General features: G+C 32.2%; 1 protein-coding gene across 3 annotated transcripts in view; it reads left to right on the top strand.

Moving 5' to 3' along the window:
* CADM2 (cell adhesion molecule 2) overlaps positions 1-25,229 on the top strand; it is a 1,070,118-nt gene that overhangs the window by 1,002,668 nt on the left and 42,221 nt on the right. For 2 of the 3 annotated variants that reach the window (XM_074333317.2, XM_019745437.3), the window contains one exon: positions 1,236-1,355. The exons of the other annotated variant lie outside the window; for it this stretch is intronic. In XM_074333317.2, coding sequence (XP_074189418.1) covers positions 1,236-1,355 — 120 coding nt within the window. The remainder of the gene's footprint in view (positions 1-1,235; positions 1,356-25,229) is intronic. 3 annotated transcript variants of the gene reach the window in all.

Here is a 25,229-nt window from a genome sequence, read left to right as displayed (position 1 = left end):
AAAATGTTGGTGTGACTCAAAGACTTTAATTGAGAGAATGACAGGAAACCTTTTAATAGTAAAATGATCTGTCAAACAGTCTGAATATATTGGGACTGTGTGGGAAACATGTAAAATCAAACCCCAGCTCAGTAATTACAGGTAATTTGTGAACTGTTTCTAATTTCCTCACTGTGTAAATTATATGCCTATTCACTTGAGACAAGATTTGACTCTGAAGATCTTACTGAAGTTCTCACAGCTTGACACTGGCTATACTGTTTCAGTGTTCTCTATGCACTCTTCTTGTTTTCAGCGTGTTTTGCATGAAAGGAAGGACGATTTTGGTGTTAAACTCTCAGGTTTTTTTTTTCTGTTTATTATGTGCTGTATTTGAATCTACTGTTAACTTTTGGCAACTTTTACTAATTATGGATTAGGAATTGAACGTTATGGTTCAAGTCTACGTTCAGTTATCTCTCCAAGGTATGCCAAATAAAATAAGTCATAAACCTTTCAGAACATTGGGTTTCACGCTAGTTGACTCAATACTTGTTAGACTCCTAGGTACGGCAAAATTGTTAGAAGGCGTTACCAGCTAATCAGGGTAAGATTGCAAAACTCTAAGCTGTATATTAACATCATTTGTGAGAAAAGGAAAAGCAAAATAATAATAATAATAGTAATAATAATAATAATAATAACAACAACAGTTGGCTTCTTTTTTTGTTTGTTTCTAAAGATTGCTCTCATCCTACTTTCTATCATTATGTTTTCTTAAAAGAAAAAAATGAGAAAGGGTTTAACATGCATCTACTCATCCATCGTTAACATTTCTTTAATCTTATATGGTGGTGTTATTTGTGTTTATTTCTGTTGTATTGTTTCTTTGTTTAATTTGTTGACAAAGCATGTCATTTTTTTGTTTTACCTATTTGTATTTTGCTACTGCATGTCAAACTTTAAATGACTCAGTGAACAAATGAATTCTTGTCATTTTAAATTTCACTCTAAATATTGTGAACAGTCTGTTTATTCTCAACCATTGCTCCAAGTTTTTGCTTTGTGTAGAAGCATGAAAAAGTGAACAGAAAATGACAAGAACTGTGTGACACAGCCAGCTTTGTATCTGATAATCTGTTTAAGTCTGTTAAACTTAAATAAGATATATGTATTTATAATTTGAATCATTTGTGTTTCTCTTTTGTTTGCATGATATGATTTTGTTTTATATTTTGTTTTTTTCCACTCACCAGATGTTCCCAACACTTTGCTTCCCACTACTATCATCCCCTCCCTTACCACTGCAACAGTCACAACCACTGTAGCCATAACAACCAGCCCAACCACATCTGCAACAACCAGCAACATAAGAGGTACAGTATGCTTCTTTGTTATGGCCTGGAGAACACATTAAATGGAGCTTTTAAAGAGCTTTTTCTTAAAGGGTAGAAAAAAATTGAGATCTAATTTTACTTAATCATAAGAAGTAATTAAGTCACTTAAATCACTGTCAATTAGAATTATTGAAATACAATATGAAACAAGATGGTAAATTTTATTTTTTTAGTTTCACTTATGACTACTATGAAAATATTCCAGAATATAGGTTAAAAATAGTTGGAGTTCTTCAACATTGAGCAAATTTAAAATATGAACATGGGACACTGTGTTTTAGTCTTGCCTTGTAAATGCAAAGAAAGGAATAAGATGTCCAAGGATACAGAGATAGCTTTTGTTTTTTTAAGATCCTAGTTTAATGTTAATGACTTGCTATTCCTCAGCAACCACATTAAAATAACTACAGTGCTGAATTTGTTCTAAAATGGACATAATCCATGGGGTTGTTTATAAACTATATAAAAACATAGAACTTTAATTTTCAGCATGTTATCCTGAAGTGATTTGCTGAGTGGATCCACTTAATTCTACTAACAGAATGTTCTAAAAGCAAATGTTCTAGATTTCTCTGGGATGACAGAAATAGGTATTTCGCTCCATAAATAATTTTTGATATCAGTTTATAAATAAGCATTCTTGCCCTAAGGACAGTGACCTTAAAGAAATGAAAGTAATCCTTAAGCGCAAAACAAATACTTATGTTACGGTTCAGGAATATAAAAAAGCATCCCTGAGCAGTTATTAAGTGGTTAGTGATAATGAAGAAATAAAAAGTTTTTTGAGTGCATTTTTTAAAAAGAGCACATTTTAAACTTTATTTCTGCATAAACAATGTTCGGAGATAACTTGTCCTATTTAAGTCTGTCTTTTTCTGCTTCTTATACCTGTTTTGTGTCATGTTGGCTACACTATGTGTTGAACTTAACAACTTAACTTGAAATCATGCGGACTATACATTAATATATATTTAATTAAAATTGTACCAAAGACCAACTTAGAACTATTTTCCTTAACTTGTAAAGATTATTCAATTAAACTGTTTTTCTTGGAATTTTTATTATTTCCCAATATTAAGTTGAGTTCCCAGCTTTTACTTAACAGTTATCATAGTATTTTTCTCTTGTCCCCAGAATTTTTATAATATCTGATAATTGCTCATTTTTAATAATCATGTCAGTTATATTATACAAAATCATGTCAGTTATATTAGAGCTAAAATTTGATGATAATAGCAATAAAAATTTCTCCAAAATACCTAGGTTTATTTTAGGTTTAGTAAACAAATTGTATTTGAGCTAAATCTACATGTGAGAGTTTACAGATCTTTCTTAAAACAATTTATGTAAAGATGGGATGAAAGTAATAAAGATGAAGAAAACAGTAAATAATGCTTTGAGATATTCTATGAAATGAAAAATATCTAAAGTTCTACTTTATTTTAATTCATTATTTTTCACAGAATTTTTTAAATGGTAATTCAAATAAAATGTAATTATTATATACTAACAAAATCTTGATGATAATGTTTTGACAGTGCAGACAAATCACTTTGATAAAAATGGAGGGAGACATATTGATTTAAAATGTTATTTTATAGCCCAATAATTGATTATTCATTCCTTCTTCAACAAATATTGAGTACCTGCTATATATATATGGAACTATGCCAGGCCCTAAAATTAAGGAAATTGATGGTATTGCAATTAAACTCACTGAAATTAAATTAATGCATTTCTCCCAAAAGAAGATAAAAGTGTTTTGTTTCAAGGTGAAGTGTTGAACAACATGCTTTTGTATTGTATCATAAGTAATGTCTTACCTATTGCATTTTACCCAGATTTTTAAAATGAAATCAATTTTCTACTTTTTCAAGTAAATTTACTTTTTTATAGGTTTCCTAAGATGTTTTGTGAACTTTATACAATGGAATTTTAAAATGTTAAAAGGATTAATCTTTCTCTCAAAGGAGCACATAAGCAAACCTCAAAGAAACACACACACACACACACACACACACACACACACACACACACAAAACATATAACACTCATTTTTTTTACTCAACAGTTAAAATATAATATTTTTCAAATGGCACCAAGATATGTAGAAAGAAAAATGTATTTTGTAAGTTAGTCAATCTATAGTATATATTTTATGTAACAAAAATAGTAGCATTGACATTAAATGTCAGTCCTTTTCCCCTGTTATCTTCAACAATTGAGGACTAAAGAAAATCACAAAGCTCGCCTACATGATTAATGTTCTAGTTCATAATTGAGCGAGTGAGGGATTCAGTCAGTACATAAACATTGTTAGGAATTTTATAATTGTTAGGAATTTTATACTTTGTACTTTTTAAGTTGCTATATGATATTCCCTTCATTGTGCATTACCTATTAAATTACAGCTTTCAGATGCAATTGTATTTTAATTGGAATTCATTTATTCATAAACTAGTGAAAGATGTTTCAAAATTATGGTTAAAAGATATAATAAAAATATGTTGTTAAGAAAAGCTGAAAACTAAAGATAACTAAATATTTTCAGCTTGCAGATTTTTTTTTAAGTTTACTTGTTTCATCACTTTCTCTCCTTCAAAAACCTGAAATAAACTAACTAAATTTGATTTTATTAAGTTTAAATGGCATTTATTCAAATTTTATGAACTATAACATTTATCTATTTAATAAATGACCACAAATGCATCACTGCTCATATCTCCATTGACACTCTTTCACCACTACTATTATTTCTGAGTTTTCCATCCTAAGATGTGATAAATATCCAATTTAAAATAAATGTAAAGAACCACAGCTGTGGCTATATTAAAATCAAGATGAAATAGAGCAAAAGAAATTACTCAAATTGTCAGTTATAACCTTGAGGATTTGCACTTCTCTTCAGCTTGTACGTGAGATACATCACTGTTTGGAGGAAGAGAGCTTCAAACACATGCAAGAGAAGTTAGCAATTACAGTAATTTGTTACAAATAAGATGGTAAACACAGAGAGGAGAGCAAGCTTGAGCAATCATGGAAAGGTGGAGAATAGTGAGCCCTGGAGACTTCTTCGGTGTGAGTTTTGGTTTATCTGTTGCAACGTCTTTGGTCTTGGACAATGAACCAAATTGAGCCTCAGCATTTTCATCAGTAAAGATGAGAAACACTTAATAGCAGTACTTAATTCCCAGGCTGTCTTGAGAATTGGATAATATCTAGGGTTCTGGAAGCATAATCAGCACTCAGTGCACAACAGGATTATTCCTCACTTCTTTTTAGTAAAACAAATATGTTTGCATGTAGTTGCATCATGTAATTAATGAAATGGTATATTTTTTTTCTTATAATAATTATAGTTTTAATCCTGGTAAAATTCTGTGGTGTTAATGGACTGATTACTTTTTCATTTCAAACCAATTTTGAATTGATTATATGAAAAAATTAGATAAAAATGGTGTAGCGCACATGGAACTTACATATCATCTATCTTTGAATATAATAGTTTATAAACTTTTCATGTTATAGTATTCTGGATTTATATCATATATCTAAAATCTGAAGATTTTATAGCTCTCTTATATTTTTTCATTACAAAAGACCATTGTACCAACACATTTTAATTTGTGCTTTTGGAAATTGCAGTATTTTAAGACTAGTGTCCTGATTAGCCCTATCATTCAAAAGAGTTTCTCTCTCTCTCTCTCTCTCTCTCTCTCATAAATGTTTGTGTGTGTTTGTTTTTTTTTTTTTAGGTCATTGTGATAAATTTCAATGAGTTAAATATAACCATTTATAAAATAGTTCCAAATGACCTAATGTGATTTCTAGTATTAGTATTATTTTAGCGTGGTGTATTTCATTTGAAAATAATTTCTATTTTTATCATATCATGTAATTTTAATTTCATAATAACTATGTCCTAATCTAGGAATCTTTAGCAGTAGCCTCATTTTATAAGTTATATAAAGGTATTGAAAATTCAAGAAGCATATATAAGACAGGATGACATATATAAATTGATATATCTATCATAATTTTCAAATTCAGTATGAAAACTGAATCTTTTATATTTATCAAGACAGAAGAACTCCTAAACTCCTAATGTGCTATCTGTTTCTACCTCTGTAAGACTGTGAATGCTCTAAAAGTAATAGATATGGAGAGAAGATATATAGCTGGTATACTCCCTTTCCTAAAACTAAGATTATGTTCAAATACTTCATGCATTTCAATATATCAGATAGGGGAAAAAAATCCTAAAAGTGATGATGAAATTGTTTATGCAATACATTTAAAAATCCAAATGAATTCTTGGTTCAAATATAGATTGGTTTTACCTCAGAGTTTGAAATAGTGAAATAATTTTCTATTAATAAAATTACATAATCTGTCTAGTAGTCTCTGTCAATTTATTGGTTATAATGAGGTTAATTGCAGTGGGAACTTATTTCAGAATGGCACTGCTAAACAAAAATGAAGGACCTTTTTATTTTTTTTTTCATTTAAGAAAATACACCATTTTCAAACTATCTACAACTGTAGTAATAATGACCAAACTTGCAAAAAATAGATATGGGTGCTGTTGTGTTGTTTCATGTTATCAATAGTGATGCTCTTAGTTAGAAATGCTGAGGCACTCACCTGGGTCCCTATTACTTGTAAGAACCCCACATACATTTCCTCCACCCACGGCCAATGTCATGGCTGGACCAGCCCCTGTGATTCTTGTGATCGCAGGATGTACATCAGTTAGAAACCATCAAGGAACAATGATGAACAAAATTTCTCACAGGTCCTGGAGGGCCACACAGTGAGGTCACAAGTAGTACTGAGAGGGCACACACAGACCTGAGACTCTGTCTTTATTAGGGTCCAACGGTGGGGTGTCTGTGGTTTAGTGGGTTCACTTTTTTTTTATTAGTTTCAGAACAAAACAATGTAATAGTTAGACAGTTACAACCCACAAAGTGATAACCCCCCTCCCCCAATCCACCACCTCTCTGACATCGTATATAGCCGTTACAATTCCATTGACTCCATTCTGTATGTTGCACTCCACATCATATATATATATATATATATATATATATATATATATATATATATATATATAATTGGCATTCACCATTATTCAGCTTCAGCTGTACACTGCAGTGGTCAGTGTACACCGTCCATGAAGTGGACTCTCTAATAAGACAAGTATCCATCAGATACCCTACAAAATCTTTACAACATTATTGATTATATGGGTTCACTTTTTATTGGCAGATTTCAAACGAAAGAGCAATAATGAGAACTAAGGTGTTGTAAGGTAGAAGGAAATAATTTAAAGCAATCAGTTATCTAGGTTACCCAGAGCTTTCTGAAAAGCGTAGCTTCACAGGTGCGGGATTGTAGTTACTTATCTGATTGTTTTGCTAGTAACTATATCATACTGCTGGTAATGTTTATTCAACGTGGATGTCTTTTGCAATGGATGCCTTGGCAATCAAAAGCTCAATGTGAAGCACACTACAGGTATTCAATTCTTCACAATTAAATTGCACACTAATATTGTTGCTTATGTTTAAAAATGTAATATTAAGTGAAATATTTTAAATCATCCATAGAGAATAAGATGAATTTTAGCATATATCTAGAATGAATATAGCTCCCGTCTAGAATTATAGGCCCATAATTTTTAGCCCAGATGCTCGCATTGTATTTTTAAATCATATGAATCATATAACTTAATTATTAGAATGTAAATGAACTTAGAGACCTGTTTGATTATTAAGAATGATTCTAAAATATTGCTGTTTGAAAGATGTTAATACATAACTACTTTCCTTCTTTAAAGATTTTTTGAAACTTAGTGACTTGTAAAAAACCATGTATGAAAAGTGAGGCTATATCAAATGAACGTAAAAGTTGCCAAAGTATTTACTTTGTGTCAGCATAGAGAAATTGAGATGAATTTTAAAAATTCTATTCATATTTAATATGGACATTTTTAATGAATTACTATTGCCTAAAATGTTGATTATTAAATAGTAGCTTATATACAGTTTCCTTTATTTCAATTGTTACTTTATTTCCCCAGCTTCAAAATACAATGAACTAAAGTAAAATAAACACAAAATGTATACATGTGCATTTCAAACCACTGTCTAAAACATCTAATTAATTCAAGTTAAGAACAATAATGATCTGGCCTGTGCTTCTATTCTCTATTTCCTTCATGTCAAAAGAAACTCCTCTATCTTTATTTTATTTTTATTTGGTTTTATTAATGTATACTCTTGTTCCCTTTTGAAATAGACACTTTAAAAAATAGAATACAAAGAGATACAGAAACATTTATCAGAACAAAAGAAAAAGAAAACCAGCGCTGAGAAAGAATGAATGGAGCAAAATAATTATAGCTCTGAGTTAGTCACTATAAAAACACTCAAACAGAGCGTTTGCAATTGTAAAATATATCATCTTGACACAGTTAAATCCCAAAATGTGCAAATCAAGAAGTTCTTTATGAGCTTATATTATGAGTGTTTAGCAATTAAAAATGTTTCTGGTTTTATTGGTGGTAATAAAACACAATTTGCATGGTGTTGTAAGATTTTAAAAATTAAGTGTCAGTATGTTTTTGTTTCTTTTTTCACTTGACAAAAATCAAGTAATAATTCAGTCTCCAGATGGTCTATATAAAGAGACCTGCTTATTTGCCAAAAGACAGGTTTGCACATTTAGGCTCTAAGGGTAGCAAAATTTCCAGTAGTCTTTAAAAGAAAAAAAAGCAAAACAATAATTATTATATAAAGTTGACATAGTTTCAAAAATAAATATGTGAAACATAGTTCATAATGAAGATAGGATACTAAAAATGCTTCTTACTTGGAAAGAACAAGCAACACATATGCTTTGCAGTTGGAGGCACTTTCAACCTTACTTACAAGTACCATATTGTCAATGTGGAAGGGAGTGGCTACAGAATGGACATGGGTGGGAATGCAGAGGAGAATTCTTGGTCTTTTAGTTAGCTATGGATCCACACATTTGAAAAATGACAGTGTTTCAGATTAGGGTACTTGAGGTGAGCACAGGATGCTAAAGTTGTTCTTTCTCTTCTAGTAGATCTTATTTGGAATAGAAATATGTATCACTTGTTTTATATAACCATTTCCAAAACTAAATGGAGTGTTTGTCTTTGTCTTGCATGAAGTTGAACCCTGGAAAAGTTTGTAAATCTTTAAATGTTTACCTATTTCTTTATGGCATTTGAGAAATAGTTGAGGGAAACTGGCATTCATATTTTCTTTCCAATACCACTCTGATGGGAAGTAGAACATTTTTGCTCCCTTCTATTTTCTAAGGGCACTCTTGTGCAATTTAAAACATCAAACATTTTTAAGAGGTTCATTTTAAGCTTGTTTATTTCTTTGGCTTAGATCAATTTTAGAAGAAACCTCTGTTCTATTAGTTTACATTTCTTTTAAATGAACAGTCTACTAATATTGTTTTTACTTCTACAAATGTAGGAGTGTCTTCATTGATTTTATGATAATAATCCCAGATTTAATATAATCTAATAATATATACATTTTCTGCAAAACAACCACCAAGAAGGAAAAGAAAATGTACCCTAGTAGACTGTGCTATTTTCTTTAATTCACTTTTATATAATAGACATATAAATATTAAATTAAAATTTTCCCATAATTATTATACTCCAGAAGGCCCATCAATTATAAAATATCAAAACTAAATGAATAACATTATTAGGCTGATAATCTGTTTTATATTTTAAAAACTTGGCCTACCTATATGAATACATGTATTTCTGGAACGTCCTTAAAATTATTTTTAAAAAACATTAATAAACTAAATTGTATCTTTCTTACCAACCAACAAACTAAATTTATGAGCTGTGCTTTTGAAGCTGAAATGATTGCTGGCACTGCTCTTACTTCTTTTGACACTCTACATGAAAAATACAGTTAATAACCACCAACCTTAACTTGGTGAAACACCAAATTGATACTAATTATACCAACTTTGGGATTGAAGGTGACCTTGACTTCAGTTGGAACTTTCTTCCAGGACAATAAATAAGAGCCAATGCCACAAAGCATGATTTCTGAGAAGGAAGGATCTAATAATCTACTAACTTTGGGGAGTTCATGGACTTGGAATAAGTGCTTGGATAATTGCAATATTTTGAAACATCTCTTGCTTCAATAATGCAGTAGTTACTTATTTCTCTAAATTTAAAATAATCTCCCTTTCGCTTTCTTTGCTCATTTAAATTAACCTATGGCCAGAAAATTATAAGCTCCTTGATGCAAAGGGTGGTGAATGAGGTGATTGCAAGGCAAGGTGACAGATTTTTCCGAATTACTTCTCAAATATGTATGTAATATTTATGCAATTTTAGTATCAGAACTGCTTATACTGAAGCTGCAATAGCACTGACTCTTAAGTAAAGAAATGTCTCTATTAAATTATTAAGAAAAATGACTAAGAAAAAGCAATTGTTCCAGTAGGACATTGGTTCAAACTACTGCAACACCAATGATTTGTAGCAGTTTCACAGTTAAAAAATTAGAGTTCAACAGTACTTAAAAAGAGTCAATAAAGTTACTATAAATGCTAACAGGTGAGTAAGAGCAGAAATTAAACCTTCTTCACTAATATTGTTTAAAGAATTACATTAGTGTAAAGGGAATTTTGTTCCAAGTGTTCAGTATAATAAATGGAAATACCTAATTTAAGTCTGGTAATTTTTCATTTTAGAAAGATAGATAAACTCAAATATTCCCAGGGCTATTTTATTAAACCCACTAGTAAGCAAAGAATGCTAATCAATGAGTGTTTCAATAGAGAAGGCGAAAGCTACTTTGAACTAACATGAGAAATTAGGTTAGATTCATTAAGATGCGTATTTTAGAGAAGTCTGTATTAAACTGAATAAATTACAGCGGTTTTAATGCATTTTTTTTTTCTTCTTCTTCCTTGAAGTCATGTTCTTTAAAAATTGAGTATAAACTTTTATTTCTAGTTTAGATAAAGTGTTACTCAGATATTAGCACCAACTGATGGTGGTCTTGAAATGGTATAGCTAAAGAGTTTATTAAAAATGTCATTAAAAAGAGATTTTCACAGAAATGAGGGCAGAGTTTGAGGAACTCATAAAGGATGGAGAAACAGGAGAGAGAACTCTCAATAGCAAGGTGCTGTATCAACATTGGATCTGAAAGGCCAAACCAAGTGAACGAGGTAACCCTGTCTAAGGACTGGAGACAGAAAAAGAGTAGGTTGAAAAGAGCAATAGTCAAAGAAAGACACAGCCAGTGTCCAAACCTCAATCAGGTGGGAAGATTGGAGGAGGAGGGGTCAATATTGGACCTCTTTCTTCTCTTGCCTTCCGGTAACTTTCCATTAACTGAATCCCACTGAAAATCAGAGATCAAAGAATCTGGGTGAAGCACGTGAAGAGAAGTCAGCCTCCCAAAGCACAGAACACTGCAAAAAAGGATGGAGGATGGATTTGGGGACCCAAAGGAAAATGAACAGCAGAGACACATGTATTAAGAATGTCATCTAATTTGTTTAAAATAAGTCATCTAATTTTGTCCCTCAGGGTGAATCAAGGACAGATTTTAGTTAGTTTTGCATTTCTCTCATTAATACACATATGACAAATCTGTAATAGAAAACTAGTAAAGGAGCTAGTAAAGGTGGTAAAACAGCAGCCCTCCCAATTCACTTTAATATATAATTTCCCTGTCCAGGCTACAATTAAAAAGAGACAAATAGTCTAGATGGCAGAGGGCAGATTGTGAAGCTTTATAGGACTGGCTTTGTTATACTATACAAAAAACAAACAAACAAAAACCTTTAAAAAAATCTATTTTTATCATTTAAAGATCCCGCTTTCTAAAAGATAATCATTTTGAATCTTAGCTTGAGGAATCCCCATCTAATTCATTGAGTAGTGAGAGATTCCTCATTTGAAATATTCTCAAATCTACTTGTATGGATGCAAACTATTTTATTTGAATTAATGCTTTGAAACTTGTTGGCAGGGGACAAAAAAGCTCTAAAAATGATCTAGCCATAAATTAATAAGGAACTAATATGACATATCTTATTAACTTTCTATTAAAGGAATTGTAGTGTCATATAGACAAATAATTTTCAGTCTTGAGATAATAGCTTTTCAGAAAAGGAAATCATTTTCTTGAGAGAAGATTTGAGAAACTGCAACAGCAGTCTTTAATCTATAACATGATATGTCTGCCTTTGTTGTTTTTAAAGTATGTGTATATTAATTTAGTTAAGTTGGCAGATAAGAAACATTTAAAATAAATACAATTCAGCTTGTTTTCAGTCTGGAGTATACCTGTTTATGCTACATTTTGTGTCCCTGGGCACTTTACCACTGACAGGCCAGGAAGTTTTGTTCAGAGTGGGATTCTAGGATAGTTTTTGAAAAGAATAAAAATCTAATTTTCTCATATTTCTAGATACCCTATCCTGTAGTTTGCTAGAAATTGAACACTGCATCCCAAAATGTCATTTTAGGGAAGTAAAAATAAATCCTCATATACTTTTCTTTCAGTCCTGCCAGGATAAATGCAGGTTTATCCCATCTTAAGTTCAAGTCAAAAGAAAAAACAAACTGACCAAAAACCACAAATGAGAAGGAAGATCTAATAGTTGCTTCATTTTACTACTTCATATCAATATTTCTAATTTCTCTAATCAATAATTGGCAATATAGCAATGTAGGATTTTTCCATGATAATATATCAATCTGGGATTCTTAAAGTACTTTTTAAATGATGTAGTATTTACTAAAATATAAAAATGGTATACAGCACATTCTCAGTGTATTACTATTGTATCACTGGGCTAACAAAAAATGTCATATATGGACTCAGCATGAAATATTGAAAGTAATTGTTGGGGGCAGGATATTTCGGTGTCATCCAGCTTTGGCCTCTGGACGTATGATCTCAGGCAAGACAATGTGTCTTTCTGTACTCCAGTTGGCTATGTGCATTCCAACTTGTTTCTCAACTCTTGAATTCTATGAAACATGATCTGCATATCTGCGTCCTTCACTAGAATTTCAGGGACCAATGTAGTTTCTGGTATTTTTCAATCAGACCTTGTAGATAAAATCCCTTTGCCATTTAAAATTATTTGAGTAATTTTCTTAGCATAATTCCACACGTCCAACTCATTTATGTTCAAATATTCTGAAAACCTAAGAGATTAAAAATGAATTATTAGACTCTGATAATATTGTGACATTTGGACTTGGGTCACGGTTTCCCAGCCATATGGCCAGCTCTTCTCCCCTCACTCCAATTGCATACTCATTTCACTCCAGTGTGTGTTTTCTCTTACAAACCTTTATATACATAAAGATTGTTCTATCTGTAAAACCTCACATTACGGTGGTAAAATAAATATTGGGTTTCAGATATGATGTCCATAAAACTAAAGTATATAGTCCATTTTTACAGTTCTGTAATTGAGTCCAAGTCTCTGCTGATCAGCTACTTTGTAGCCAAATCCAAGGTTAAACTTTCTGATACTGTTTTATGTTGTAATTTAAGATTTATCCATTTTGATTAAATTAAAATCGTCATAGAAAAATAAAATGGTGAAGAGCATGACTTCTGGACTCCTATCATCTGGGCTCTGTTTTCCATTTTGCTGCACGTAAGTTTTGTGATCTTCCTTAAGCTCTCTGTACCTCAGTTTCCTGATTGAAAACGTATAAATAATAATAATAATATCAACCTCAGAATGTAGTTTTAAAAATGAGACATAGTTATACATTTAACTTACTTAAAAACGATGCCTTGCACACAATACTCAATGTGTTTGTTTTTATAATAATTATTAACAATTTTCTTAATCATCAAAACAATATAGTATAAAATGACTATTCTTTTTTGAATATCAATCAAATTAACTGGCAGTTGATAGATGAAGGTGACAATATATAAAAATAGACTATTCTATAAAATCATGTAATTCCTCTTTGAAATCTATAACTTAAATATTTGTCATATGATTTGAAGTGAGTAGGATAAAACAAATAGTTTTACTTAAATTTCTAATTATTTAGTTGAATCAGATCAATTAGCAAATAAATCAGAAACATATTTTTTTAAATTTTAAAATAACTTTAGTGAGATAATTTACATACTCAAAAAATTGCTCTTTTAAAGTGCACAGTTCAGTGCACAGTCCTAATATATTCACACAGAGTGTGCAACCGTCACTACTATCTAATTCCAGAACATTTTGATCACTGCAAAAAGAAACTCTATACCCTTTAGCAGTCACTCTTGATCTTCTTTTTTCCCAGTCTTTGGCAACCACAAATCTACTTCGTCTATATGGATTTGCCTACTCTGGAAAAGAAACATAATTTTTAAACAAAAGTAATCTATTTTATAACTAATTTTCCTCACCCAATATTAACAGGCCTTTAAAAGATCTCCAGTAGCAGAAATATCTAGTTTGGATCCCAGATGCATGATGTATAAGTTGTGCTTTAAGCTCTAGTTTCCCCATCTGTAAAATGGTTATATTAATTTACTAATCAAACCAAGTATTGATTCAAATTTCCTATCATTGTCGCAATATGGGTGATTTTCTAAATATGGGAGCTGTTATTATAAAATATATTAAAGCTGTTCCATTAATCTTTTTTTTTAATTTGAGCTTGTTAATATCAAATGATACCATTTTAATGTAAAAATAGTGTCATTGTCATTAATTAGTGCAACTTAATATTCATCTTTGATATATGGACCTAATGAAGCCACTTACTCAGCTTAAAACAACCAATTACTAAATTTAGTTGATTAAAATAGTATATTTAAATTCCAGTAAATTAAAGAACTCTATGAAATGTTTGGGAAATTATCTAAACACATTTAAGGTTTGGCAGATTTATTACTCATTGATTTGTTATATTTCAAAATTTCTTAGCTTCCTAGTAATTTTTTTTCTATGTTTCTCATTTTAAACAAGTTCATCACAGTTTGAAATTAAATAAATAAATAAATAAATAAATAAATAAATAAAGGAAGATGATCTTTATGTTATACTATTGCGATAAACTTACATTATGGGAATATTATCTTAGAGATTTTATTCTAAATATAAGTATATATACTCTTTATACAAAAAATTGTCCATGTGAAATACCATTTTGTATTTTCTTTATCACTTTTCTATCATGATTATCTCACTAAGTCAATGATGATAATTCCACATCTGTTTTGATGTTGTCTTGAGTTTAAGTGATTTTCAAATATGGAAGGACTAATGCAAAGGAGTCATTTTCTTTCTCCAAATTTATAAGAATTGTAATTACATAGTATTTTTGCATTTACTCAGCAATAGTTTAACTACAGTGAAACATAGCTAAATATAGATAAGTATATGGTTCCAAGTATATATTCAAAATATAGAAGGACAACAATCATTGTAAAACAATTGGACATAAATAATTGTCCATGACAATTAAGAGATCCAATGAACATTGTGGAAAAATAGTGTTTTACATATTTATTCAGTGGAGTAATTTAATCAAAAGTCCATATTTTTGTAAGATCTAAATATCTCAATAATTCACTATTCAATATGTAACAAAATATACCTATTTTGAGGTTATTCTTTTTAAAGTCACACTAGCATTGATTTAAAAATAAAATGAGAGCTCTGCATAATTATAATTATGACAGTAGTATAAATGATCTTCTACCTAATATTAAATCACTTAACAGTTTATTCTTGCTTAACTAACATTCAATATAATATAATGATGTATTTATCCCATGCTAAATTTATCTGCCACAGTATTCCTGAATGATTTTTACATTTATCTAGAATTTTATTTTAAAATAGTGGAATCATAGAATGATAGAAACAACCTTCAGAGTCGTGCAGACTAACTTCTCCCCCATTTTCTAGATGAGAAAATTGAATCCCAGAGAAAAGATTTATAACCCTACATTATTGGAAGTTATAACCAGACCTAAAACCGTATTGTTTTGAATCATTTTTTTTCTTCCACAATGATGCATAATAGGTATTATTTTCATATATATAACAACATTGGAGGAAAGACATGTTTTTCAATAATAAAATATTGAGATCTTATTCATCTGAATTAGGGGGAATCATTATTTGAGAATTTATCGTCTTTAAAACTATGTCACTAAGAATAATCTATTATTAAATTTGTAAGGGCTTTTCCAGGTTAGAAGTTTCCATTTGTTCATTTTACTGATGGTCACACAGCTAGTTTCAAAATTGGAACTAAAAATCATAAACTCATAATTCTATTTACTACACTGTGTTTCCTTTCTAATAGTACAACAGTTAATTTAGAAAATCAAATCGAAAAAAACATGTCAACTGTACATATTTTTGTTAAAACATCTATATATTTGTAGAGGTCTTGCTAATCTTTTAGGAATACATAGATAACAGGCTCAGTCTGGCTGAAATTTTATTCTTCTGAAACAGTCTGAGAAACTTTATGAGTTTCCTTCACAACATTTGTCAAATATATTTTATACATTATTTTCTATACATTCCTACCCCAACCTGGTGGGAAGCTCATTTTTAAATCTGAAAAATTATTGGGATTAGTTATTTTACTGGCTTTCCCTGAACATCTAGATTTAGCAATTCATTAGCTAAGTCTTAAAACAAGATAAAGGATTCTTAGGTACAATACCTCTAAAAATCTGTTCCTTACACTTCTTGATCATTCTTACTATTAATAACTTTCTCTATTACCCCGTTCATCCTACCTCTGAAAGACTCATCTTATTGTCAGAAATGCTAAGTGATACATTGGTTGGTATAGAACTATCGTTGTTTTGTCTTCCCTCCATAAATGACTTCTCGAGAGTCTATCCAAGGTCAAGGCTGTAACTTTCTTCTCTCCATGCAGTTTGGCTTTAAAATGAATGTGTTTTCTTTAAATTACCCCTGAACATTCAGGTGTTCAAAAACTAAAGGGAATCACTTTAAAAGTTTGCTCTATGGGACACAAAGAAGATAAAGCAACATAAACCTAGTTGCTTGAGTAAATAATTAATTTAAGCCTCCAGAATGAACTCTCAATGAAAGCTTATTGTATTATTTGCATAACTAAAACTTAATTTTATTATTAGACCCATTAAATTTAACAACATCTCCTTGATTATTTATCCATAATCTATAAACTGGAGGTCATAACTATGAATGTGGAAGCTGTTTGGAAATTGTAAAGTACTACAAATATATGTTTCTCATTACTGTTTTATTTCTTTAAAACCTTTTCTCAAACTGCGACGCTGCTACGAGACAGGAATCTTTTTTATTTTTAATAGAGAAAAGAAAAACATTAATATTCTAAGAAAATCTCAAATATTTTTTTTAAAAGCATTATTTTTTAAATTAAATCTATTTAACTTTTTACCCCACTAATACTTGACTAATGTCATAAGTAATTTATGTAGTAGTGCCATTGTGATATAATACTGTAAAACTGAGGAAAGGTGATGTTTTCACATTCCTCAAAAAACTCATCTTTAGCTTTTTGCTTTTCATGCACCTTTTAGGGGACTCTTCTTTCCTTTAGCAGATGAGATAAGCATGACATCTAGGAAAGCAAGACAGCTTTGAAATGTGTCTTAGTAGGGACAGAACTTCAAAATAGTCACCAAATGTCATGGTCTGGTCTTCATTTTGGTCAGTAGGAAAATTAATATATCAATCAGTCCAGTGAAATCAGTCCCTCAGAAAACAGATTCATCATCAACTTATTGTGTAAATATTTTATTTAAACCTTTATTTTGTACTAGGCATTCCAAATGCCTAGTACATTTTGCTAAGTAGCAAGGCCCACATTTCATTGAGAAAGACAACAATGAAAAGGAAAAAGGAGGAATCCCACAAGGAAAGGAATGATCCCACCAGATATGGACAACCTTAGCATAATCAAAATACTTAAGAAATGGGATTAGAGAAGCATAGATGCATGCATAATTCTTGGATGTAGCATGTACATTTTTCATTTCTGTTTCAAAAAACTTCTGTTTTCATACTGTGATAAAACAAATAAAATCATGACTTAGGTTTATTATTTCTGCAGGTAATTTTCTAAATTTTGACACTTTTATGACATTTCCAGCAGTGCAATTTTACTCTTTCTGCAAACCTGGGGAATAGGGCTTTCCTACTTCCTTCAGTATTGTTTTTATCTGCAAGATATATGTCTGCAAACACGACTAGGAATTGGATGTGTAAAAGGTGAAGGGGAGGGGAGCATGTGCAAAGCAACAGTATATAAAGAAAGCATTGCACATTCAACTTGGCTAAAATTGAGATGAAAGGGATGTGATAGTGAAAAATCAATCTTCATGTATTCACCCAAGCATTTGTTGATTCAATAAACAGTTATTCTATGGAGGGAGCAGATTATAAGAAATTTGGTAGGTCACACTTAAAAGTTTAGAGTTTATTCAGGAAGTAGTGAGAAATGATTTAAGTAAAATGATGAAAATTTAGATTAGGCTTTGAAAGATCACTCTGGAATAGCATGATGGATAAAAGATTGAGGAAGACAGGAACAGCAGGAAACCATTGACGATATCTAGGTAATAAATGACGAGGATTTGGAAAGGTCAGGGGTCAAAGTCTTAGAGAAGAGAGAGTGGTTCCAGGGCTGTGGGAAAGTAAAATCAACAGGTTTTATAAGTGATTAAGAAAATGTTTTAGTTTCAAGAGTGAGAAATACCAAAGAATGCCTCCCAAGATTTTAGCTTGGGTTCCAAGGTGTTTGGCATACTTTATCAGAATAAAGAATATGATAGGTAGGAGTTTTAGTAGGAAGAGTGATATGTCCCATTTTATACATGTAGAGTTTGAAATACCTTCGCAATAGCAAAGTGAAGATGGTTAATAACTAGGACATAGGATATATCATCTAGGATAGAAATACAGATTTTTGACTGACATTTCTATAGATGAAGGGTAAACCATAGAGGAGAAGCACAAATTTAATAGAATGTACAAATTAAAAAGAGAAAGATACCAAAGTTTATACTCTGGAATTTAATGAATGGTGGTGCCATTCATGGAGATAGGAAACATTGATGGTAGAAATAGAATTATGAATTTGTTTTGAATATGTTGAGCTTGTTGTGTATTTGATAAGCAGATATTAAATATTGAATAGATAGTTGAATATAAAAATCTGGAGTTCAAATTAGTCATTGGTGTAGAGTTGGTGAAACCCAAGCTTCAGATCATGCAGTGAGAGTATGTAAAATTAACATAAAATTCAGTCTTCATCTGAAGTTGAAGACCATGAATTTGTAGTAGTGCAAATTTGCAGTGTTTTCTAATTACTTTCAGATTTCCGAATAACCCATGTTATAAATGGATGTACAGATCTTTTGCCTGAAGAAGAAATGGCATTGTAATTAGTCAAGTATAGTGGAGGAAAGAGATCAAGTGTTCTGAGGAGTGAGGGTTTCTAATCTAAAAGGGGAATGATGGACTAGAAAAACACAGACGAACTTAAGAGAAGGAGAGAATGGGAGGAAAGGAGTATAAGATCTAGTAAAAGTATATTTTTTTGCCAGATACAAGAATATCAGAATTCAAAATTCTGAATCGACCCAGAGGGTAGCCATGACAGTGGTTCATCCAATTGCTGTGATATCAAAATGAGAAAGGTTTTTAAATAACCAAGTAATGTTACACTAGAAATTAATATTTAGTAGTAGTCTGAAGTTAAGAATTTGGAAGTCATTAATGGACAGTCACTTGTAGATGTGTGGATGTCTCTCTCATTTGGATATTGGAATTTCCCAGTATCATTATAGGAGTTAGGTTGGAGAAGAAAATCATAAACACAAGAGAAAAAAATGACCAAGAAAATTGGAAGATTTATCAGTAAGGTGGGAACAGATATGAGTGGATGGCAGCATGAGCAACTAAGGAGAAAAAGAATGTAAAATATTGATGGATCTTGGATTCCTTATTCAATCCAGAGCACTTCCTGCTTAATGGCAAAGCACCTGGAATAATTATTAATCACAGGAGCACGGATGCAAAGTAAGGATATATATATATATGAAGAAGGGACAGATTCTATCAAGCCTATATCTGCCTGGTGAGCTGCCTATACCCTTTTACCACTTACACCTTTCAAATGATCAAACCCTTGAGTTCACAAGAATCAATGTTACTCTTTATTGTAGTTCTAAATTAACATGTGTGATGTTTGTTCTTTAAGCTCCCCTTTCATTAATGCTATTTTGATAGTGCACTATTTGTTAACACTATTTTCTTGGAGTAGAAAGTTATGTTGCTTTCTTCATTTATGTTAAGAAAGTTGATGTGCTTTCTTAAGTACAAGCATGATTCCACCATGCCTCCTGCAGGTGACACACAAGTCACCATGACTCATGTCCAGTTGTGAGAGGCCTCACTGTCCTACTTGGAGATCACCCTTCAGTGCTGCATGATCTCTAGTCTGTCTTTAAGCTTGCATGTCAGATTCGAAATTGGGAACTTTCCAAAATTAAAATTCCTTAACTGTATTTGTAATACTACCCTAGAGATTCTGATACGTAGGTCTAAGGCTGACTAATACAATCCATGGTTTTTAAGGCTCTTTGGAACAGGAAGATTTAGAAACTACTGGTTCAAAGTTGGTTCATAAATGGGACATTTTTAAATTGTGTTTCAAATTTTTCTTACTTTATTCTCAGAGTTTAGGTTTCCATAAAATTTTAGGGAAACCTTGTTCTCACCCCCATCTGTTACCTACAACAGGTTTTCTGGGTATCATTTTGCCATCACATTTATAACGATATAATTATATAGTGTGAGAAAATTAAGATGTTATTCGAAAACAATAAGTTTAAAGCAGTATAATGCATTATTTTTTATCCTTCCTCTCTATGTCAGACCATTGTGAAAAGACCATTTGTCATTCAATTTAAGAACATGTGTTTAGTACACAGCCTTAGCAGATAGAGATAGGATATCCCTGCTTGGTAGAGGGTACACTTACTGTCCAGTTTAATGAAGATAATGTCTCCCTCCAGGCCAAATGGCAAATGAGGAGCAAGTTTTCTTGCAGTCCATTATAAGAGATTGGGCTTCTCCTACCTCAGGGGTCCCTAAGCTGATGAAAACTGACTGTGTGTAGCAGCAACCACTAGTGTACTTCTTGTTGCCTCCGTGGAACTTGGAATACAAGGGGAACCAAAGCAAATTGAAACTCATGCTAGTTTCCATATGGTAATATTAACTTATTTTCTCTCTAGCCCAAGTCTCATGTCTTCTGCAGCATCTGTAAAATTGTGGCAGATTAACTTGCCAGCTTGCAAGTGGGGTAAAAATTTGAGAATATTCATAATTTTTGACATATCTGTAATTGAAAAATTAAGGACATTTACCTCATAGAATTCCTATGATTATAATAATGCTGTGAGTACAATGAGATAATAAATGCAAAATGTTTAGAATAATGCCTGTTATATATGGAATATATATTTTTAATCTTACCTATTAATAGTACTAGTATAGTAGGAGTAGAAATACCTCCACTCTGCATCACTTAGAGATAGATGGCATAAACATACTAAAACTTCATGTCTTAAATAATGAAGCCCTAATTTAAAACTCATTAAATTTGGTACAAACTCAAATGACTACTGGGATCAACCAGGTAAAGTAAATTAGTAGGAATTGTGCCAGAGTGGAAAAGAATTACTTCAGAACAGAGCAGCCCTAAGAGTTTCCTGCTGATTATTGCTATGTGGGAATACTATGGGTCAAGTGTTGCCAAATTACCTGATTTTAAAAGGGAATCCATAATATTATGACATGACATTGTTGTGGTTAAATATAATTTAATTGGCCAGATGCAGACCATGGATCTTTTGCTCTATCAAAAATGTTAAGGCATATCCAAATATGCTTATAACCATTCCGCTGACAAGGGAAGATAATAGTTAGTGGATGGTGGATTGATAGAGGGAAATGATCTTGAAAATAAAGCAAAATGGGGGAAAAAAGAGAGAGAGAGGGAGAACTCATTTATATCTTTTTCTAATGTCAAAATAAATATGATTTCAGGAAAAGTATACAGGAGTTACATATTGATATCCACGTGATTCTTGCTTTTTATCCTAGCAAACAGCCAGACCTGAGATTCACAAAATAATGGCATCATGGCAGGGGGTTTTGGTGCTGTCTAATGTTGAAACTTTGAACTGTCATTGGATAGTAGTTCATGTGGTGTTTGACAAATGCTGTTGTGTTTCCCTGAAAAAAATTAAAATAATCCACAGTGCTCTTGTGATGTCATTTTGATGCCATGGGGTGCTTCAGCTCACCGTTGGGAAACCAAACTGTGCCACACTCCAGTGTAGAAAGAGCATAGGATACAAGATGAATGTTGTGCTTCATCAAGAATTAAATCTTTATCTAACATTTGCCTGGAGTTAAGTCATCAGGTTAATTTTCTCCTATTCATAAAATGGGTCTCATCCCATTCTTAGCAAGATAATAAATACAGAGGAGAAATTATCTCCGCTATTGGCTATTTCTCCAATAGCTACTTCATATATTTTCCTGATTTCAATTTCCTGTTCTCTTCCATTCTCCAAACAGCATCTAGGGACAGCTCCATAAAATGTAAATTTAAGCAAAGCCCATCAATGTCTTACCATCACCCTTGGGCTGGCACAGTCATAACTCAGTATCTGGGAATTTTCTGCCACACTGGAATTGCCCTGTACTGATCCAGCTAGACCACCTTCGCTGGCTCTTGATATACAGGACTTTGAGCTTCTCCAAAAAGCCCCTCTCATGTCTGAGCTGCATGCTTTCCTCTGCCAACAACATTCTTCTCCCTCCCTTTGGCTATCTCCTACAAAAAGCAGGAATCATTTCTTGCTCCATCAACTGTCACGCCTTCCCCCAGCACCACAATCAAGACACCACCTGGTGTATTCATCAGACTAGGACTTTGGAAGCAGCTATGCATGGTTTCTACTTATACCTTTGCTTTTAATAACTTATGATGTTCGGGTCAATACCTAATGTTTGGTTCATTGCCAAAATGTGTAATCTCCCAGGAATTATTTCAGTATCCAACTTGTAGAAAAATTGCAAAGCACTAGTATCTGGCAAGCTGGCACATGATGAAGAATTAATGTGGGATGTTGCTGTGTCAACATGTCCCCTTCTAAGAGGTCAATAGCAAACCTCAGTGCATTGACACAAAAGTGTTCCTCTCTGATGATAGAATTGTCAGCATGCTGACAAGAATTAGGGGTGAGGGCCTCAAGTTCCACATACATCCCCTCATCCTATTACCTGTTCTCCAAGAACAGGTAAGCTCTGCTGACCTGATGGAGTCGTGGAGCTCCTTGACCTGTTCAATGGTTTCAGTTCTCCTTGTGCTAGAGAGTAATAAAGGAGAAGAGGATGACATTTTGGAACTTTGAAGGCACATTTATCTTACTCTTGATTTTTTTCTTACTAGAAATTAGCTGCCAGATGTAAAAAGTGAGGATTCACTAGATTTTCTGGTGACTCTGGCCTGGAAGCTACCTGGACCTCATTCAAGTCATGAGTGATGTTTTGATGACCATTCCTTTGGTGGCATCTTTTTGTAACAGCAGGTCCTAATAATTTGAGAATGACAACAGACCTTTTGACTCTGGTCCCCCGTCATCCTTCTGCTGCACTCTCCACCCCCCCACACACTCAAATCGTTATATCCTGATAACAGCCTAGGGATAAGCCAAGCTTCAGCACACCCCAGATTCCACGACTTTAATAGTGTTTCTTTAAACTCTGTATTCAAAGGGGATTTGACAAGACTTATCAAAATACACGTACTACAAATAATAGTAACAATAATACTGATGATAAGAAAACATAGAGGCAAGTGAGCATATATTTGGGCAGGGAAAGGAAAAATAAAATGACACTGAGGGTCATGTTAATAAGTTGTTCTTGGCATGTTCCAAGATTCTGCTTGCTGGTTAGTCAAGGAACGCACATTTAAACTGAGCCTTGTAGCAGTCAAGGAAAAAAAAAAAATAGAGCTATGACGTTTCTACTGGGGAAGGCCTTTCCAGTTTGCTCTACTGTATCAGGCTGTAAAGTACGGGATTTACCTCTTTTTGCCCAATCCACACTAATCTTTTGCCAACCTGATGACTTTTGGAAGAGATTCAGACTTTCTTGAAAGGACAAATAAAAAAAAGAGAATTTAGCAGATTATCAAACTGTGGCTGGTGATTTGAACCTCTCCAGTTAACACACTCCTAAAATGTGCAATATTGTTGAGCCCAAGGAAATGTTTGAATTACTATAAAGAGTTTTTGACTCCTCTAAGACCTTTGATTTTCGTGGCCTGTTCAATAAGTGTAGGAAAAATAATGAAAGACTTTGGCGTTTTTACACCAACCTGCAAAAAAACGTCATTTTTATCTTGAATTTTAGATGAAAAATGTCTTTCTCTTTTTTCTATTGAACATCTCCTGCAAGTTAATCTCATGCCAAGATAGAGCTAAGAGGACAATGTAAACTGTAGCTCACGGAATTGGAAGCAGATTTTGCTGACATGGCTAGGTGGTTTATACTTGTGAATTCCAGCTTTATCATGTGAAATTCCAGCTAACCATGCAATCTAAAATATTATGTTTAATATAATTTTGGATTTGAGAATCGATTTTGCTTTTCAAAATTGAGGGTTATTCCAAAGGGCAGCATACCAAAATGTAAAAATCAATATCTTTCCCAGTCAAGGTAAATCTTACTTTGGGGACTGGGACTGAAAGAGACGTGCAGCTCTTTTTCACCTTTATATCAGTAGCATGAAACCAAACTGGCTGTTATTTTTAGCAGTTACATATCCATAGAGAAGAAAAAACTGGACACTAAATCTTTAGTTCCTTTACCCAAAAATGTGAACATCATACCTATCTGATTGCAGACTATGAAAAATTACTAATCATTGTACAATCATTCTACTATAATATGTAATTTTGAAAAATGAAATTAGGACTCATCATTACATTCTATCTGCATAAATGTGATTTTCAAACAAAAAATACCACCGTTATATGATTCTTTTTTTGTTATTAGTTTCAGGTGTACAAAACAATGTAATAGTTAGACATTTACACCCCTCACAAAGTGATGCCACCCCGATCTACTACCCATCTGACATCTTATATAGATGTTACAATTCCATTGACTCTATTCCCACATCCCGTGAATATATATATATATATATATATATATATATATATATATATAAAATTATAATTGACATTCAATATTATTCAGCTTCAGCTTCAGGTGTACAGTGCAGTGATCAGGCATCTACACCATCCCTGAAGTCTCCCTAATGAGACAAATGCCAATCTGACATCCTACAAAATCTTTACAACATTCTTAATTATATTCCCTAAACTGTCTTTCGTATCCCCATGACAGCATTGAGACTACTAATTTGTACTTTCTAATCCCTTCACCTCTCCCCCATCCTCACCCCCCTCCCATCTAGCAACCATCAGTTTTTCCAGCCTTCAAAGATTTTTAATCCAGTGCTTGGTTGAGGTAGAGAAAGGCAAAGTGTGATCTATGCAAACTAGAATGACATTTCAAAGGATACTGGAAATCCTTAGTCACCCAAGAGGAATTAAAGGGCTAAATTTTAATTTGCAATCTTGATCCATAATAATTAAAAGGCAAAGAGGTTCTTTTTAATGCTTTTTTTTTTTTTTTAGTTCAAGGACAATT

This window comes from Rhinolophus sinicus, chromosome 17 (assembly GCF_057876585.1).
Source record: "Rhinolophus sinicus isolate RSI-liver-muscle chromosome 17, RSI-T2T, whole genome shotgun sequence".
NCBI lineage: Eukaryota > Metazoa > Chordata > Mammalia > Chiroptera > Rhinolophidae > Rhinolophus > Rhinolophus sinicus.
The sequence above is the reverse complement of the archived record's forward strand: the minus strand, read 5'-3'. Positions and strand labels throughout refer to the sequence as shown.